Here is a 20,446-nt window from a genome sequence, read left to right as displayed (position 1 = left end):
TTTTTTTTTTTTTAAATTTCAGATATATCTCTTCCTTGACACTCAACTGGGTGCTTTTGCAGCCCTAAACATGTACTTTTATGGATTTTACAGAGTGGATTTGAGCATATATTCTTGTGCATTTAAATATTATGACGAGCTGAGGCTGTGGCTCAGTGGTAGAATGCTTGCCTAGCCTGTGTGAGGCACTGGGTTTGATTCTCAGCACACATAAAACTAAATAAGTCAAAGTTATTGTATACATCTACAACTAAAAAAAACAATTTAGAAAAAAAATCATAACAAGTAACTTTCTGCTTTATAATTGTCATATTTTATACCTTATCACTGACATGTTTTACTCTCAAATCAGTGCAGAATTCCCTTTTTAAAGGTGAATGGGTAAACAAATGGTACCAACAATGGGCTATTAATTATTCAGTGCTAAAAAGAAATAAGTTATTAAGCCGCAAAAAGAGGAACCCAAGATTCACATTGCTAAGTGAAAGAAGCCAAGGAAAAGACTGCATACTGTCTGATTCCAGTAAAGGAAAAACAGGAATAATAAGTGGTTGGCAGAGAGGAGAAGGAAGAGACAGATAAATAGGTGGGAAATGCAACCACACTGTGTGGTGCTATGAAATCGTGGATATGTGTCATTGTACAATTGTCCACACTCATAGATCCAACAGCAACTGTGAACTCTGATGTGAACTGCGGTCTCTGGGAGATAATGATGGGCTAGTACAGGTTCATTAGCTGTAACAATGTACCGTAGGGGAGTGTGTTGGTCATGGAGTTGGCTGTGCAGGAGCAGAAGCCGAGGGACAGGGCACCACCCTGTACCTTAGGCACAATTTTGCTGTGAATCTGAAGTGGTGTAAAGAAGTTTAAAAAAACAATGAATTGGGCATTAAATGTATAAAAATGAACTTATAGGGGCTGGGGTGTAGCTCAGTTGGTAGAGTGCTTGCCTTGAAAGCATAAGGCCTTGGGTTCAATCCCCAGCACCACAAAAAAAAAAAAAAAAAAAAATGAACTTATCATTAATCATCGGTTAGATGTGAATTAAAACTAGGATTTAAAGGATTGACATTACCATGTACTGACGGGATGTAAAATGACTGCTGCATTTAAGCTGGTGAGGGTGCAAATGTGCTACCATAAAAAACCACTATGAATTGTACCTAACTAGGGACATGTCTAGGTGATTCTTATGGCTTGTTTGATTTCATTTTGCTAACAGCATCCAGACCTTTGGCCCTCAGTGTTCAGAACCAACACTGTTCCAAGCCAGGAAATGATTGACATCTTCATTGTTACTTGAGAAACCTGAGTTTCCAAAGTTCTCATACTCTCCTATAAATATGTGATGCAGAGGGAGTTTGATTGTTCTCTCATGGAGCTCTTTAGTGCATGCCCAGCCTGCTAGCCCAGGAAACCTGTGCAGATCAGCAATCATCTGTGCAATTGTTATACACAATATGAATAAATCTCAAAGAACCAATCTAATCCCAAAATGCCAGAATCATATTTTATGATTCCAGTGGAGCAAAGTTAAAAAACAGGCAAAGCCAATGGAAGATGTAGACCAAAATAGAGATGACTTTTAGGGAGGTAGTGCCTGAAAGGGAACAGAGAGAATCTTGAGATTCTCTGTCTTGGTTGGGTGTTGGCTACACAGATAACTGGTGGATACAGGTAAATATTAATTTATCACTTTACTCCAGTTAGAATTTATTGAAGTGAAATTTTGTGCATCTTACTATATGTAAATGGTAGCTCAATGTAAATGGCATCTGTGGCCTCTCACCGGGAGTAGAAACCTGAGCCCCTCCACTCACTGCATCTCGGTATTGGAGTCGCCAGGAAAACATGAAGATAAACACTTGGTGGTAGGATACTTCCCTCACAGAGAAGAGACAGCAACTTAACTCCATAGGGGACGTCAGACTCCATGGCCATGGGTTGCTCCTCCTGCTGACACAGGATATTGGCAGGCACACGCCTCTAATGCTATAGTAAAAAACCTTGTCCCCTCCCCACAAGGGACAGAGAGCAGTGAGACTGGCCAGGTGCCATACATTGTGCACATTGGATGTATTCTATTTGCGTAGAACAGAGGATCACATGCTGAATCTGAAACGGAAAGATGTCCACTCAAGGTACCAAGTCCAGTGCTGGCTCTGAGGACTCTGGTTCACCTTTTGCATTTCTGTTGGGAGAAATCCTAGTTCTTGGCTCGCGGCAGTGAACATCTCAAGTGTGTAAGGAAAACCTTTGCACATTCATGCCCATCGGGAAAACCTGCAGAGAGGAGCATTCCGCTTTGGCCACCTAGGAAAGTAAACAACTGCCCCAAATTGACCTAGTGTTACCAAAGGAACCTGTATAGGAGCCTGGTGGTCTGATCCCCCGTGGCACATTGTGATTGGGCAAGAAACCTATAAAATGTATGGTTACTCCTGCAATAAATGAGTTTACAGGCCGCTCGCCACGAGCCTGCTTTCACCCAACTCCCAGAGTCTGGGGGTCTTGACTCCGCGGCCCTTACCTGCACCTGAACGAGCCTGGCACCACGACACATTTCAACATCTCCGTTCTTTTCCTCCACCTGGAATGTATTCCCTTTGTGTGCACTTGGCTGAAGTTGACTTAGCTTAAATGTCATCACACATAATCCTTCCAGAATTCATAAATCTCAATTATTGAATAATGTGGAACCTAGTAACTATTGGTTGAATGAATGTTTGAATGAGTGAGATTTTATAAACATACTCTTTTAAGTGTACTTAGAGGTATCATCTCTTTCGCAATAGGCACTGCCCAACAGCCATCTGAACTCATATCAAAGGCCATTTGTTGTTCATGCTTCATTTCAGGTAGAGATAGGCAAGCAATGGCACACAGCCCACCTGCGTAGAATATACGTCAAACACCGAATGACTCTCAGGAACACTATGGGGTCAAAATCCCAAAGAAAATCTGGGCTACTTATTTCCATGGGTCATTGCCCAAGTCAAGTGAAGGAGTGGTGAGGCTGAGAAGCAGGGTAGGGCTTTGGTAGATGGATAGGAAAGGGAGGGGAGAGACCAGGCATAGTGGCCTGCTGAGAATGGCCACTTGGATTGGACCCTCCAGGCTTAGATCCTCAGGTATACTAAAATAGAGTGATTCTCATAGGAATGCAGAGTCAGCCTGGAGTAGTAAAAAAAAAAAAGAAAAAAATCATCTCTAATTTAACACATCGACTCTGAGAATAATGTCATCACAGACTCCAGATTACCCCTCTGGGCTTCTTCAAATACAATATCAAGTCTTATCAGGAATAATGAGACAGATGAGGCAAGCCAATGTGACTGATATCAGAGAAATAAGAGCTAGTAGCAGTAACCCCCAGAGCACAAATAATGATTAGACACAAACTTTTTAAAATATAAAGCTGAATATCATCAAAGAAATCAAAGACGTGATTGACAATTTTGAGAGGAACTGGACATTATTTAAAAAGAGTCAAGCAGACCTAGATTTCAAAGGACACTCGAGTGAGCTCTGGGACCCAGGCAGAAATCACTGCTGACTAATCATCACCTCCTCAGACTGATTTTTTTTCTTTAAACCAGGGATTGAACCAAAGGGTGCCTAACCACTGAGCCACATTCCCAAACCCCCCCCCCTTTTTTTAAATTTTATTTATTTTTTTTTTTAGTTTGTGGGTGGACAATACCATTTTATTTATTTATTTCTTATGTGCTGCTGAGGATCGTGCTAGGCAAGCACTCTACCACTGAGCCACAACCTCAGCCCCCCGAACCCCCTTTTTATATTTGATTTAGCTGTAGTTTCTCACTGAGTTGCTTGGGCCTCACTAGGTTGCTGAGGCTGGCTTTGAAATCACAATCTCCTGCCCCAGCCTCCTGAGTGACTGGGATTATAGGCGTACACCACTGCACCTAGCCTGATTATTTCTTATCACAGATTTTTCAGAACTACAGCCCAGAACAGAGTCAGAGCTCAGTAATTGTTTAGAGTTATGACTTCACAACCACAGTCCTGTTTTGAGCCCCCCTCTAAAGTTCGGAGATAAGGAAGTGGCCAGTTTCCTTCCTCCTTTCTCCTTGGTTATCCTTCTTAGTTCACCTTCAAGAACATCAAGCCATCTAGGCCCTGACTTGTGTTAACCCCAACAGAGAGGAAAGAAGGGAGAGAAATAGAAGATCTTGCACTTGAACAAGTTATTGAGGAGACAGGAGAGGACTTGAGAGACAAGGCAACATCTGCCTTTATTTCAGTCTGGTTTTTGAGCAAGGCTCTCTTCCTTACTCTTCCGGTGGATAAGAACCCTTTTCATTTTTATTACAGACAATGTTCCTCACAGCCCCAAATTACCTTCCAAAGCAAGAGAGGAAGAGTTAATAATTCTATTTTAATTATCATTAAAATTGGAAGCCATTCTATTTTAATTATCATTAAAATTGGAAGCTACAATCCCAGGGACTCAGGAGGTCAAAGCAGGAGGATTGCAAGTTCAAGACTAGCCTCAGTGACTTAAAGAGACTTTATGTCTCAAAATAAAACATAAAAAGGGCTGGGGATGTAGATCAATGGTAAAGTGCTCCTGAGTTCAATCCGCAGTAGAAAAAAAAAAGTTTTGAAAGCCATTCTTATTTAAAATCTTTGAGACTTTTATGCTTCTGGACAATAGTAGGCATTCTTAGAATTTGTGGAATTGACAGCTTAATCATGCCTATGAACATCCTATGACAAGTTACATGTCCGTGAAAATATCCAGTTGAGAAGATGCAATAGAAGTCATAATGCTTTCCCTAATCTAAGGCATAATGCTTTCCTTAATCTAGGGCATAATGCTTTCTTTAATCTGACTGCTTCAATGATGGTGAGATTGAATTCAGAGACATGACCCATGACCCATGTGATCTTGCCTCAGGAAGATCAAGGTGTTACCTGGTGATGAAATTTATAGGCTGTCTGTTAACGTATGTGACTTTAGTAGGCAAAAGACATATTTCCTTTTAAATGGTAATAGGTAGCATAATTTTTAAATTTAAGGTCTTAGTAATTCACAAATTTATGTCCAGCGTACAAAAGTTTACCTGGAAGAATTCAGGGGTTTGTGTGTACTGGGGAGAGAAATAGTGCTAAGTCAGAGAAAAATGAATTATTTAGGGGGGATTAAGATAGGAAAAGGCCAGGCGCAGCAACCTATGTCTGAAGTCCCAGCGACTCTGGAGTCTGAGGCATGAGTCTGATCACAAGTTCAAAGCCAGCTTTGGCAATTTAGTGAGACACTATCTCAAAATTTAAAAAAAAATTTTTAAAGGTCTGAGGATGTAGTTCTGTGGTTAAAGTGCCCCTGGGATCAAACCCCAGTATCCAAAAAAAAAAAAAAGGAAAGGAAAAGACTAGGAATAAGAAAAGAACTGAGTTACTAAACTTGGGGCAAGATCAATGTAAGACCCCAGCACCTCAAAAAATAATAATAACAATGACCAGGGTAAGACAAAATTACTGTGGTAAAATCAAATTATGAACGAGAGAAGGACAATTTGTGGTCTTCAAAATACTGCTTAGATTCCAAACCTATGCCAAAGCCCAACTGCAATGCACCAAAATATTACTGATAGCACAGGAGACCTAGGCCTGGGTAGGCAAGTCCAGCTGGCAATTGTTTGGCTTCTCCCTGCAACCCCAACCCTTAACCCTGACCATCCATGAATTCTGGACTGGAGTTTTAGCTGATTGGTCCCACTGATTCTAAGGAACCATCTTGTCACTAGAAGTTTATCAGTCACATTGACATCCAACTATTAATAATTATCACAAAGAACAACAAAATATGAACAACTGTCACTATAAAATACACACACACTGGCAACAAAAATAACTGGGCTATTTATATGCTCAGTCCCAAATGGACTACATCTTAAACCTTACTTTTATTTTTTTACATTTTTGTCATTCCTTTCATTAATTTCCCCTTATAGTTTCAAAGTTTGGGTAATGTCTGAGTTAAAGATGGCTAACTGCTACCCAGTCATACAGAGCAGAGAACTGACTGTTATAGAGAAATAGGGAAGTGTGAAAAGGAAGAGCAGCATCTCATCTTTGGCTAACTAATAGTCGAAACAAAGTCTGAGACGGGCCCCAGGAACACAGTCGTGATTCAGGTGACTTGCAAGAGCATCACAAAGTCATCTACAGCTCTGGAAGATGGGTGCTTAGGCACCTAGGGTGAAATGAAACAAAGTATGAATTCACATGCTGGAGAGCTCAAGGCTAGGGATGGTTGAAGGATTAATGCTATTACTTTTGGAGGGAGTGTTGCCCAGTGACCCCAAGGCTAAAGTGGAGGCTGGTCATGAGAATCAGGGTAGACATCCCAGGAAAAGGAAAGTATGTACAATTCCTTTCTTGAACTTTTTTTTTTTTGGGGGGGGGTGGTGCCTTGTGCTTGCAAGGCAAGCACTCTACCAATTGAGCTATATCCCTCTACCAATTGAGCTATATCCCCACCCCACCCCCTTTCTTGAACTTTTAATGAATATATTAAAGGTATCTACTTTCTACTAAATGTGAGTACTCTCCTTCTAGAAATATCAGGACAACACCGCTTTGTGTTAAGATGTGGTCTTCTATGTTATGTTGCCAACAGATCTTTCCAACCTATCTAGCTATGAGAAACCCAAGCCAATTTGCTTTTATGAAAAGCATTCATAGCAGGGCAGGGAACACAAGCAAAGACGGATCATCTGAAGCAAGCTGTAAATTCATTTTTAAAACATGACAAGTAGCGCAATTCTGCAGCTATCATCTGGGTGACCTTGTACATGTTCCCAAAGTCAGCACTTCATTCTCCTCCACTCTAAACAGAATCACGGTAGAGTTCTGGGTTTGTGGCTCTGGGTTTGTGGTTCAAATTAAATGAACTGAGATATAAAAGCACTCATCATTGTTAATTGATGTTAGCACCATTCCTTTTGGGAGAGAACCAGTCCTCAGTTGTTCCGGTCTTTATTTTGTAAGGAAAGGACAGCTTTACGTTCCAGGTTGCTTTATAAACAGACAAGTGTGTTATATAGATAGGATACCCTGCCCAGGCAACTTAGATTTTGTGTGTATGTGTGTTTGTGTGTGTGTGTGTGTGTGTGTGTGTGTGTGTGTATTTTTTTCTTCTCTTTAGTGAAATGGCCAGGTACTGTCCTCAGCCTTGGGCTTCCTGTAGGTCAGCACTACCTTTACAGTGATGAGAACCGGACCACCTGCCACAATGAGAGAATCACAGTGGCACTCTGGTACAGAACCAACTGAAACTTGGAAAGTTTCTATGTTCAACACCCATGACGTGACCAATCCAGTGCAAGCGACAGATGCGAACGGGTTAGCTGGCGATGCCAGGTCATTTAATGAAGTCTTCGCGTGATCCCAGCCAAAGGTTGCTGAACACGTGCTCCGGTGCCTCCTGCCTGTGTTCCTTCCCCTTCTGTTTAGCTTATTCTGCTGCAAAGTAAATCCCGTTTTTGCGTGTGTCCCTTGGAGGGTGATATGCATCAGCAGCAGATTCTCTTATCCTCTCCACCCAGGTTTGTAACTTCACACGCCCAATAATTATCCTGGAAGGAAGGATTACCCAAGCTGTACAATAAGTACACTTTGCACTTTTATGACTTTAAGGAAAATCTAACCAAGGATTTTGTCATAAATCACAGAAACAAAAGGACACTAATCTGAACCCAACAGGGACGGTCCCAACAATCAGCCAAATCTGACTTTTTGCTGAAAGGGGACTGTGAATGTGGATTTAGGTGTTAGTTTCATCATAGAATACTTGGCTTCAATCTTAAATGGAAAATAAGGACCCTGAAACTGAGTGAGCTGGAGAACTGAAATGGAGCGAAGTCAGAGTGGACTTGGACTCCGCACTCTAGTCAGCAGGACTACTCGACTCCTGTCCACCGTAGAATGACCAGGAAGGTAGCTATTTGGAGGTCAAGGAATGTTGATGTGTGCTGTGTACCCAGATTTTTTCTTTTCATTTTAATTTATTACCAAATAAATTATTTACTGTGAAATAAATAAATGCATGTGCTTACCCACATATTTGACATATAGGTGGAAAAGTACATAAGTTCAACACTTGGATTTAACAGATGATTATCAAGTACACACACAGGTGGCCCCTCTTGATTTCTATGGTTAACACATCTTTGTTTTTCTTTATCATTTTGCCCCCTATGGATCCCCAGACAGTCTGGACTAGTTTTGCCTGATCCTGAGTGGCACATAAGTGGCATGTACTTTTCTGAAGATGGGTATTTTCCACTCTGTATGGTGCTTGTAATAAGGCCTGTTTGGCACCCAAGGCTGTGGGAACTTGGTGTCGCCTCTCTCTTCATTTTGTCGGTGCTGTGGGAAGGCAGTGGCCCCACATTTTGTTTCTTTTAGCATCTCACCGTTACTAATGAATTGAGTCGTTTTTCATGTTTATTGCCATTCAGATACACCCCCTTTGGTTTTTGCAATGTGGTAGTTCAAGATTTTGCCTTCTACTTTATTGTGTTGTCTTTTTCATATTGATTTGTCAAAGTTATTCTACATTCTGAATAATACAACCATTCTGGAGACATGCATTGAAAATATCTTTTCCTGTTCCTGGGGGTTCCTCTCATTCTATTAAATAGTGTCTTTCTTTATTTTATTTTATTTTATTTTTTTTTGGCACTGGGGAGTGTATCCAGGGGTGCTCAACCACTGAGCCGCATCCCAGCCATTTTTTGTATTTTATTTAGAGACAGGGTCTCACTGAGTTGCTTAGGGCCTCACTAAGTTGCTGAGGCTGACTTTGAACTCACGATCCTCCTGCCTCAGTCTCCCAAGCTGCTGGGTTCACAGTCATGTGTCACTGTGCCCAGCTCTTTTTTTTTTTTTTTTTTTTTATTTAAATCTTTTTTTTATTTTTAGGGACTGCATTTTGATTCATTGTACACAAATGGGGTACAACTTTTCATTTCTATGGTTGTGTATGATGTAGATTCACACCATCCGTGTAATCATACATGTACATAGGGTGATACTGTCTGTTTCATTCTACCATCTTTCCATCCCCCACCCGCTCCCTCCCCATTTTCCTCTACACCATCCAATGTTCCTTCATTCTTCTCTTCCCCCCGCCCCCCGCCCCCCGTTATGTATCGGCATCCACTGCACCCAGCTCTTAATAGTGTCTTTTAGAAAAACAATTTCTAAATCTTAATATGACCCAATTTATCAATTCTGTCCTTTGTAATTAGTGTTCTCTAAATCCTGTTACTTTTTTTCCTACTCTGTTCTCTGTCTTCCTCTAAAAGCTTCTGTTGATTTAACTTTCATGTTTGGAACTACAATCCATCTATAATTAATTTCGAATATGGTAAAAGGTATAAACCGAGATACAGTTTTTCTTGTGAATATCCAGTTCACCCAATATGCTCTGCTGGACAAACCATGGTTTCCACCTTGCTCTGCAGCACCACCATGATCATAAATCCAGTGACCAGGTGTGTGGCATTACTCTGCCATGTCAGGTAGAGATCACCTTGATGAGGAGGAAGCTTCAAAGTGCACTTCAAGGTAAGTCGTTTCAGAGACCAAGCGAAGCAGTCTGAGTCACAGCTTTACTCAGTCAATGAAAACGCAAAGTGAGGCGCAAAAGGAAAGAGAAGAGGGAATGGATTGAAATCGTTTTCTTTTACTTTTTTTTGTTTTAGTGCATTATAGTTATACATAACATGGGGTTTCCTTTCAACATAATTATACAAGCATTGACTCTAATTTGCTCCAATTCAGTCCCCAGTACTTTGCCTTTCCCTCCCTCCTCTTTCCCCTGTTCCCTTTCCTCTACTGGGCTTTCTTCTATTTATTCATAGTTTTTTTTTTTTTAATTAGTGCTTTATAGATATGCATAAGGGTCCAGGTCACTGTGGCATATGCATACATACACTCACCATAGTTTGGTCAGTATTCTTCCACCCCTCCTCCCTCGTCTCATCCCCCTCCCTCGTCTCATCCCCCTCCCTCATCTCATTCCCCTCCCTCTTCTCATCCCCCTCCCTCCTCCTCAGGCCCCTTCCTCTACTCCACACCCCTCATCTTTCTTCCTTTTGCATGGAATCCCCACCACTTTCCCCCCTTATTTCGGTCTACCTTCCTCACAGGAGAGGAAAGAACTACGGAACGCTTTGTGAATTTGCATGTCACCCTGGAACGGGGGCCAGCTCATCTTCTCTATATCCTTTCAGTTCTGGTATGTGTGCTGCCAAAGTAAGCGTGTGAATAAAATTTGAGCCAAGGAAGAAATTGGAAAGTGGGTGAGGGATGGCCTGGACACCACACTACCCCAGTCCTAACCCCGGTTCCTACAGCTTCTCTCAGTTCCTCTCTCCTCTCCATTGCCTTTCTTTTCTTCATCATCTTTTTTTTTTTTTTTTTTTTGTATTGCCCATCTCCCAACAGTAGGTGCAGAAAGAAGAAAATTACAGCCAGACACAGTGGCACATGCCTGTAATCCCAGCGACTGGGGAAACCGCGGCAGGAGGATTTACAAGTTCAAAGCCAGCCTTAACAATTTAGCAAGACTCTCAGCAACTTAGCAAGATCCTGTCTCAAAATAAAAATTAAAAAGACTGGGGAAGTAGCTCAGGGGTGGAGCTCCGCTGGATTCAACCCCCAGTACCGACAGATCAATAAATAAATATTCCAAAAACTGCACTTAGTAGCTTTGGAATAAAAAAGAGAAAACTATAGTGACAATAATTTTTAAGACACCAAAAAAAAGTAATGATCTTTTAACAATTGCAGCTTTGTCATTCAGTCAGACTTCCTCACAGCGAGAGGTCCAGAGCCTTGGAAGCCCCAACAGTGCAACTCTGCAGGAGTCCCACTGGACCACATGCAAATGACCTAGCTCACTGTTATCAGTAAGCAATGCCGTCAAGCTGGGAGAAACCACCAAGATTTCTTGGACCCACGGATACAAACCAATACTATTAATTCATGTTGTATGCCTTTTACAGAGGGTCAATGACAAGTTAGAACTGCAGCCAAACAGCTCAGGTGAATTCCAGTCTGCCGGAATAAACTGTCAGTGTGCACATTAAGTGTAATTTTAGTGTTGAAGTGGATTTAAGCTGTCCTGCTGGTTTTAGTACACACATAGTCCTAAGGCGTATGATAATAACAGCAGTACAGAGCGGGGAGTAGAGCCGGTTGGTGGTGAAGGATCTGTACTTTACTGGAATTAAGCTAATGTTACTCTGAAGTAGAATATGATAAGTTCAGATTCATGTTGTAATACCTAAAGCACCACCAAGAAAATTACTCATAAAATGTAGTTAAACATAAACACAAAATACAGTCTGTAAAAAATAAAACTAAAAGAAAATATAAACACAAGAAGAAAACCATACACTAGAAAATACATACTTACCATAAAGGAGGCGGTAAAGGAAGATAAATGGATTGAAAACAAAACTTACAAAAAACACAAATAACAAAATGTCAGGTGTAAATCTATCCAGATCAATAATGACATTATGGTGGATCAATAAAACAGGTTAATATGAAAAAATAAAAATGATATTAAATGTGAATGGATTAAATATTCAAATCAAGTCAGAAATCATCATTAAAAACTGGATTAAAATACAATTATATTCTCTGTACAAGAAACACACTATAGTTTCAAAGACACATATAGACTGAAAATAAGAGACTGGAAAAAGATACACCATGAGAATAGTATCTAAAAAAGAACTAGAGTCACATGCTACTAATGGGCAAAACAGATTTGGGACAAAATATGTTACAAGAAGCAAAGAAAAAATTTTATAAGAGAAGGGACAATTGATCAGGGATAGTTAAGAATTCCAAGCATATACTTATGTATGAAAGAGCTCCCAAATTCTATACAGTAAAAATTGACAGAATTGAAGGGGAAAATACACAATTCTTCAATAACAGAGACTTCAGTATCTACTATCAATAATAGACACAACAGCTAGACTGAAAAATCAGCAAGAATAAAGAAAACTTAAGGAACATGATCCACCCAGTTTGCCTAATTGACATCTACCCAAGGACAATCAAACACATATGCCTCTCAAGCACATATAGCATACTCTCTAGGGTGTGCTAGGCCATGGAACAAATCTCAGTAAGTTTAAAAGGATCTAAACCATACAAAATATATCCTCTAACTACAGCAAAATTAAATTAGAAATCAACAAAAGAAGGACATTTAGAAAATCCACAAATATTTGAAAGTTTAATGCACCTTATCAAATAATTCACAGTTCAAAGAATATGTCACAAAGGAAATTAACCAAATATTTATTTGTTCATTTGTTTAGTGCTGGGGATCTAACCTAGGACCTCACCTATACAATGCAAGCACTCTACCACTGATGTGTATCCCCAGCCCTTAACCAAGCAGAAGAAAAACATCCACAACACATTACTGGTAAATGATGCTTAGGGGAGAGTTATAGTTAAAAATGCCTATATCAGAAAAAAAAAAAAAAAAAAGGTATCAAATCAATAACAAAAGTTTATACCTTAAGAAACTAGAAAAAGAAGGGCAAACTAAGCACACATTTTATTTAATTATTTTTCTTTCTGTTTCTGTTTAGACATGGAAAGAATTTATCACGCAGAATTACTGAAATGAGAATCAGTGAAATAATATCTCCATTATGTATTCTTAATTCTCCAACTTCAACATTTTTTTTTATTCACAGGGTTACTGAAGTATAATTGACTTAATAAGCATATCCCACTCTAAATGATAAAAATGTAACCAAGATAAAACTGGGATTAAGACTAGGGAGATTAGTAAGGCCCTAAGCAATTTAGTGAAAACCTGAGATAATGTACAAGATTAATTATAACATATTCAGACAAAAAAATCAAGAGTGTAAGATGGAAAATAAGATGTAAGATGAAAATAGCATAGGAATAAATGTTTCACTAGAAATTGCAATTATGTTTGGGAAAACATTAAGAAAGTCTTATTCTTTTACTCTTTTGGTTGTGATCATGTGTGTAAACTCTGATAACCGTTAACTTTTTCCAAACTTAATGTCTGAAAGACTCATAAGATTAACCTAAATATTTACCTTATTAAGGCAACCTATGAAGCTTTAATGGGGAACTAAGTACACATTTTACTATCTCTAATATGACATTAGAATAAGGATATAACTTTATTCCTTTAAAAAAAAAAAGCAAGCCAGACATCCCATCAATATTCAAATAATTATCTTTTCCATATCTATTTGAAATGCCACAATAATCATACATTAACATGCCAGTAGAACATAATTTCTCCCACATTTAAAAACTAGCTGCACTAAATGCCCTAAAAAAGTGGAGTTGTATCAAAATGATTTTCTAAGATCATCCCATTTGCAAAACAAGTCATTGAATAATGGAAATTGGTTGTTACATTCCAAGGCACTAGAGATGGTGTGATCTGCCCCATTGGACAAATGAGTGATGCCTGGAACATTCACTTAAGGGCTGAATAAAAATTTTCAAAAGATGTGTAGCATGAACAAGCAGAGGTCTGATGGGCAAACAGAATCAAGAGAAGTCAGGGTGTGGTTTGTTGTTTAGAATACAAAACTTCGAGAACATCTTCATGGCATCTTTCCACACACCTCAAAGGTATAAAAGATCCTGGTTCAACCTGAGTGCTTCGCTTCACACCTGATACCCAGGAGTCTCCAATTTCCACCAACGGTTTGTGTGTATCCTTTTTCTCGTGGGGATTCTTTCACCTTTTGATCAAATATTGTACCTATTCAGCACTTGTTCTCTCTGCATCTGTATTCTGTCCCCTGTCTACATCTCTGGTCAAGCAGCCTCTCTATTAAGAGGATGAGCAGATTGCTGAAAATAATAACGGAATAATGACAAGGGACAGAAGCAAATGCAATTCATTAAAAAGTAGAAAGGAATGATGACAAGATTTTGGTGAAAATAAATTATACCGAAAATATGATCTGGGAAAACCATTACATGAGGATGTATCTGACACCGAAGAGGATGCATGAGGCTCTCTCAGGTCAATGCAACTTTTCTAAAAGGTGGTGAAATCTCTGTATCTGCTCCAACCCTAGTGGCTTTGCCCACTAATACTACAAAGAGTGTTATCTGAACTTGCACTTATTTTGTGGGGGTTTGTTGTTTGAATCTTCATTGAAGGAACCTTGGGGAACATCACACACACACACATATATGTCATATATATCGTGTTAGATATCTATACATAAGATATATATATCATGATAGCTATCTAACATGATATATATATCATATATGTCTTATATGATATGTGTGTGTGTGTGTGTGTCTGTGTGTATGTCTCTAAGATTCCCTATTCAGAAAGACACTAAATCAGAAACATTTTACCTCTTTTATATATAACAACAGTCCTACTTCAATACTGTATGTAAATCCTGAGGTGCTTGGTAACAAATAGCAAAAATTAGATACGATCCTCTGCACAAAAGGAAATTGTGTGCCTTCATTTCAGGCTGGATTCCGCTAGCAGCTATGTCTGAAGTCAATCTCGACTGGATCAGCGAACATCAGCTACGACGCCTAGATGAAATGCTCATTGTCGTTGATGAAGATGATAAGGTCATTGGTGTGGACACCAAGAGGAACTGCCATTTGAATGAGAACATCGAGAAAGGTGGCACACGGGTTTCTTTGTTAATTTTGCAAGATTTTCTCACTTTTTTCTCACCTGAGAGAGTTGGAGGTGGGGAGAATCTGGGCTTTTTGCATGAGGAGGCCACAAGGTCACCTTGTACTTTAACTGCTTGTCAGCTCTGGGAGATGATTCTGAGGTGCCCGCTTGGACAGAGTCTGCTCAACCCAAGTGTCAGCAGAGTCCTGAGCATCTAGACAGCTGTGCACTCTCTTGTAAAACCCAGTTTGGGCAAGAATCCGGCTAACTTAGTTCAGAGAGTCTCCCGCCTTCTGTATTTGATCAGGTCCTCATGCCACCCCATCCTCAGTGACGTCTGATCATCCAGGTTCATCTTGAGAAAGAACCGTATCAATCCTGTAGACCTAGTCGGAACTCCTCTCGCCCCAGATGTCCCTGCTAATAATCTTCCTTAGGCCTACCTCCACTCTGCTCCTTAGCTATAAATTTCCACCTGCCCATGCTGATTTCAGAGTTGACACCAGGTCCACACTGAGGTCTCTTCTCCCCTACCGCAAGAGTTGGAAATCAAATCTGTTTTTCTCAATTTAACTACCTTTCAGCTCTGGTTTTCTCTGAAAGACTGAACTTTTACTTTGAGTTTCACCTTGTCAAACAAGTTTTAATTAGCTAGAGGTTCCAGGTGTCCATTTAGGCAACTGCATGTCCCTTGCCCTACTCAAGTGCCATATCATAGAGGTTATTTAGACGAGACACAGACTGAGGACAGAACAGACAACTATTGCAGGGACTCCACATGTCACTCATGGTCTTGGGCTTTGTCCTCTCAGGGCTGCTGCACCGAGCCTTCAGCGTGGTTTTGTTCAACACGGAGAAGAAAGTCCTGATCCAGAAGCGATCAGACACCAAGCTTACTTTTCCTGGTGAGTCCATTCATTGAACCTATGACTTCAGAGAACCTTTCCATGTAATCTGACCTGGAGGAACCTGGGACATGACTTATCTGCATGGCCAGATGATACTTCAGATGATAGCTCACCCTGGAGGAAACTGTAGACCTATGCTTACCAGGCTGATATTTCTTCAGTGGGCTGGGTTTTTGTTTTTTAATTAAGTTTCTAGTTGGGGATTTGGATTTTTTTCCTTTTATTTTGCTGGCTGTGTAAAGTCATTTAAATGCAGAAGAACTTATCTAAGTCTAAGGAACTGGATTAAAATAAATAATATTTAAGCATAAAATTAAAAAGATAATGATATAAATTATTATCCTACTATCCAAATCTTAAGATTGAATTTTTCTCTACTTTCTAAGATTATGACAAAAGTAGAAATAACCCTTTATAATCGAGGATAGCATTTACATCAGCTGTGGTCATTTAAAATGCATGAGCATGAATTGTTCCCAAATTTTCAAAATGTCACCCTGCCTGACCCATGGAAAGTGGATAGAGTCCCTGCAGAGAAGACCATAGCAATGAAAGATCCATATTTTCCTTAGTTCTTTCTCTGAGGTTCACTGGATACATCTTAGTCATTCCCCAAACCATCTCTGAATTTGCTGGGTAAGTTTGGTTCTGCTATGAAGCCAACTAAGTTTGTCTCAGAAAAATTTAGGAACTGCTAAGTTAGAAGCATAACAGCATGTAGATTACGCTTCTGTCTAAGATTTCATGTGGAGGATAATGACACCCTCAGGTTACAGAGTCGTTTTTGTATTTCCAGTGGTATTTTCTGTTTTCCCCACATTCCTCCAAAGTGACCCAAGTAAGTGTTCAGTGTCTGAAGAGCTAGATGGGATAGAGAGATTTAGTGAGGGGAGAGCTACCCTCACCAGACAAGCTATCGTTGTTACCTGGGTAAAGGACATGGTACCTTTTGCTAAGAAAACTTGGTCAGCCAGGAGTGATGGCATATACCTGTAATCCCAGTGACTCAGGAGGCCCAGGAAGGAGAATTACAAGTTCGAATCCAGTCTAAATCATTTAGTGAGGCCCTAAGCAACTTAGAGAGATCCTGTCTCAAAATAAAAGAATACAAATGGGAACGTGGCTTAGTGGTTAAGCAGTCCTGGATTCAATCCCAGTACCAAAAACAGAAAACTTTGTCAAATGTTATAGCCTAAATTCTTTCTGTAAAACTGCTTGTGAGCTGTCCTTTCGTAAAAAAGAAAGAAGACTCCCTCACTAGCCTGTGTAGTCCATGAAATAGACCGGCAGTAGACAGATGAACAGGGAAAACACATCCTAATTATATGCATGTGCAGGGGAACCCCATGAAATATGAAGAAGAGCCAAATGATGAGGTTCCTAAAGTATCCTGAACTGCAGAATGGAAGAGGGGCAGGGGACTTCTCGGGGGAAGTGGGACAAGTTATAGGAAGTGGGACAGTATAGGAAGGTATCGTATGGGGGAAATGAAGACTGCCTTGTGATGCAGATATAAAAACTTCCCAGGTAAGAAGAGATCTCAGGGAGGAACTGTCAGAATAGGTGCTGCCTGTGACACAGCTGTCTGGGTGGGGAGCCCTCCATTTCTGCTGTGATCCTCCCTGGTGGATCTTTCCAAGGCATTTTACAGACTCCCTGGGAGAAGATTTATAATGTTGCTTTCATCTTCTCTAACCAGAGAGGGCAAGTTCAGAGCAAGCCTCTTCCTCCACTTGCTCTTCTCCAGGTGCTCTGGGTTTGGAGTCCAAAGCAGCAATTTTGTGGTGGCCTTTCCCCATCTCCTAGTCCTGCCATCGTATTTTGGGGTGGTGTGTTCCACGCCCAACACTCCCACATATGCCCGCTACATCCCCAGTGAGGACCCACCCACACCACACACAGGCACTCACCTCTTCTTGCTCTTGAATGGGATTTCAGATACGTGGTGGGACTTAAATCTGCAGGAGAGCCGCTCCTGGTCCCGAGACTTGCTTGGAGAGTGCAACAGGGCATGTGGGTGCGCATCTGCGGCAGGCAGTCGGGCTGTCCTGTCTTAGGAACAGCTCTGCAGGTAGCACCCAGAGGCACCTCACCCCAACCCTCAGCCCACGGGAGCAGGGATGCAGGCTGTGCCCCAAGCACCACGCAAGCCTGCGCTTCCCTCCTGCCGGGCTGATGAGGACAGATCGTGATGATTTTACCCAAAGAGTCTGTGTTTGTATTCAATAGATTCGATTTCCAGGAATAAAGTACGAGGGATATTTCCCTTGTGTGTTTCCAGGGCATTTTTCCGACTCCTGTTCTAGTCACCCGTTATACAACTCTACCGAAATGGAGGAAAAGGACGCCTTGGGAGTGAGGAGGGCCGCCCTGAGACGCCTGCAGGCTGAGCTGGGGATTCCCCCGGAGCAGGTACGCACATCTGCCCAGAAACAGCTGCGCTGTCCCAGGAACTGGATCTGTGCCCTTGGCCTCCGAAAGGTGCTGTTGCAGAGGGCAGGGTTGTAGCACATTCATTTGTTCTGGGCAGGGTTGGCATGGTTCAGGAATCTGGTTTTCAGTAAACATCGAAGAAGAAATTGCACATGTGCACTAAGAGAAATGTCTAGGATCAGCTGTGACTATCAGTTATCCATTTGTTACCTTTATCTTTGAAGCCAGTAGGAGAGAGGGGATGGATATTTTCCTCACAAAGCTGGCCTGCTTTCATTGGATTTTCTGTTGTTGGGGGTGGAAGAGTCGGTTCTTCAAAATAGGACAGAGATAGGTTTGTTACACCAAAGAAACCAAAGTCAGATTATTATTCAGATTTGAGTCCACAAATGTTTAGTTAGTTAGCTCTGTCTGCTTCCTGGCTACCATGAGGTGAGCAACTTTCCTCTGCCATGCCTTTCTGCCATGATGCTACACCTCACCTTGGCCCAGAGCGATGGAGTCTGCCGACCAAGGACTGAACCTCTGAAGCCCACAGCAGTGTAGGCCACTAGCAGCCTTTGCATTTCTGGTGCTGTGTTAGAAAGGTAGATACAAGGACCATTACTCCTTAGAAACAGTTTCTAAGTGAATACACAGGGAGTCTTAGGCCCCTGGACTTAGACATACATATCACAGACAACACAGTTTCAAATGGGAAGGGCATAGCCCATGACAACAGGGACAGGAATAGGCCTGAGCAATAGCCTCTCTGGCTATTCTAGAGCAATCAAACCAATTGCTACTGAGATGACCAATGGTTAAAAACAAGACCACACCTGTAGAGTGTTCATCAGAAACCCTTGAAACACCAAAGTGTCACCTGATTACATCATCATCATTTTTGAGGGAAAGAATATTCATGCCACATATGTCCCAAATATGGACCATCATCATGGCATTGAGGAAACAACCTGAGAAAGATCACATCTGCCAAGGCTAACTGATTTTCACGGAGTCCACAAGCTTTGCCCATCTGTTTTATAGCCATTCCTAGGTCTCCAAGGTGATTTTAAAAGGTGGTCTTATGCACTAAAAAATCTGCATAAAAATTGCTCGAATGCATACATCTGCATAAAAATTGTGCATTGTCAAAGTGATTTGCCATTCCTTGAATCAATTTCATTTTTGTGTTAGTGCCAATAAAGTTTTCAATCTCCTCTTAAAGAAAAAAAATTAGCTAAAATTAAGGTTCGGGTAATGATCACTTACCAACAGAATTTGTTTATCTCCTCCGAGGTAAACAAATTTTCTCCTTTTTTCTGCGCATGCTAGGTTTTATGCTAGTGTTATTAACATGGCATCCATTTCTGCCACAGCTTTCTGTAGAGGACATAGTGTTTATGACAAGATATCATTACAAGGCGAAATCAGATCAAATTTGGGGAGAACATGAGGTCTGCTACCTTCTGCTGGTGAAGAAGAACTTGACAATCACTCCGGATCCCAGTGAACTTGACAGCTACCGCTACCTGGCCCAGGAGGAACTGGAAGGGCTCCTGGACGAGGCAGCCAGGGGCCAAGCGAGAGTCACGCCCTGGCTGAGAATCATTGCAGAGAGGTTCCTGTTTAAGTGGTGGCCTTACTTGGATGAGGTGACCCAGTTTGTGGAGCATCACAAGATCCACAGAGTGTGAGGCAGGGAGGAGAGAATCTCCAGAAAGGGCCAGACAGCAAAGGCTGTGCCCGCAGGTGGGCAGACCCTGGTTTAAATGGGAGTCTGCACCTCCATCTAAAAAGGGAAAAACGGGGCTGCAATTGCTAATCATCTGTGAATCACTACTTCTGATCTTTTAGTCTGCTTTGCCATGCCGTATTCATTTCCCCCTTTTGCTTCCTTTCTGCTTTTCATCTGCCTAATTGAAGGGAGGGAATTTATTGTTTTCCCCAGATGTGATTTTTAAAATTTTTTAAAGTTCAATTTAAAAATGGAGGAAAAAAGAAGAGAAAATTCCACGAAGTAGAGATCTGAAGTCAACCTTGTAGTAGCTAAATGTTGCGTAACATCTTTGGGCAGGCCTTGGGTGAAAGAACCAGAGGGAAGCCAAATGCAGCTATTGTCTGTTTGTCAAGCATAAAATTTGGCGAGAACCAAAATGCCTAAACTACATGTAAGCTGTCCTGCTTTAACTTGCAAGAACTGGATTAACCGTCTTCTAAGATCTACCGTGTTCACAACTACATTAAGTGTTTCTATATAATGCATAGTGGTCATAGCACATATTAATTGAACAAATGAATTAGGGATGCTGAAATATAGTGATTTAAAGTAGTTTCCCTCATGGAATAATTTTCACTGACTGGAAACAGACCCAAAAGCTCTGCCTGCTGTTAACCA

General features: G+C 41.0%; 1 protein-coding gene and 2 non-coding genes across 3 annotated transcripts; 2 read left to right on the top strand and 1 right to left on the bottom strand.

Moving 5' to 3' along the window:
- Positions 1 to 922: 922 nt before the first annotated feature.
- Positions 923 to 995, top strand: Trnas-uga (transfer RNA serine (anticodon UGA)). Its single transcript has one exon. It is a non-coding gene; the product is annotated as a tRNA-Ser (tRNA).
- A 9,203-nt stretch (positions 996 to 10,198) lies between these two features.
- On the bottom strand, positions 10,199 to 10,300 carry LOC124962475 (U6 spliceosomal RNA). Its single transcript, XR_007104491.1, has one exon. It is a non-coding gene; the product is annotated as a U6 spliceosomal RNA (small nuclear RNA).
- Positions 10,301 to 14,589: 4,289 nt separating this feature from the next.
- LOC124962228 (isopentenyl-diphosphate delta-isomerase 2-like) lies at positions 14,590 to 19,745 on the top strand. Its single transcript, XM_047521428.1, has 4 exons — positions 14,590 to 14,731; positions 15,541 to 15,633; positions 17,918 to 18,048; positions 19,428 to 19,745. Exons 1-4 carry the CDS (start codon positions 14,590 to 14,592, stop codon positions 19,743 to 19,745), a joined length of 684 nt encoding a protein of 227 aa, XP_047377384.1.
- The last annotated feature ends 701 nt before the right edge of the window (positions 19,746 to 20,446 follow it).

This window comes from Sciurus carolinensis, chromosome 12 (assembly GCF_902686445.1).
Source record: "Sciurus carolinensis chromosome 12, mSciCar1.2, whole genome shotgun sequence".
Lineage (NCBI taxonomy): Eukaryota > Metazoa > Chordata > Mammalia > Rodentia > Sciuridae > Sciurus > Sciurus carolinensis.
Note: the sequence above shows the minus strand (reverse complement) of the source record. Positions and strands in the feature narration are given on the sequence as shown.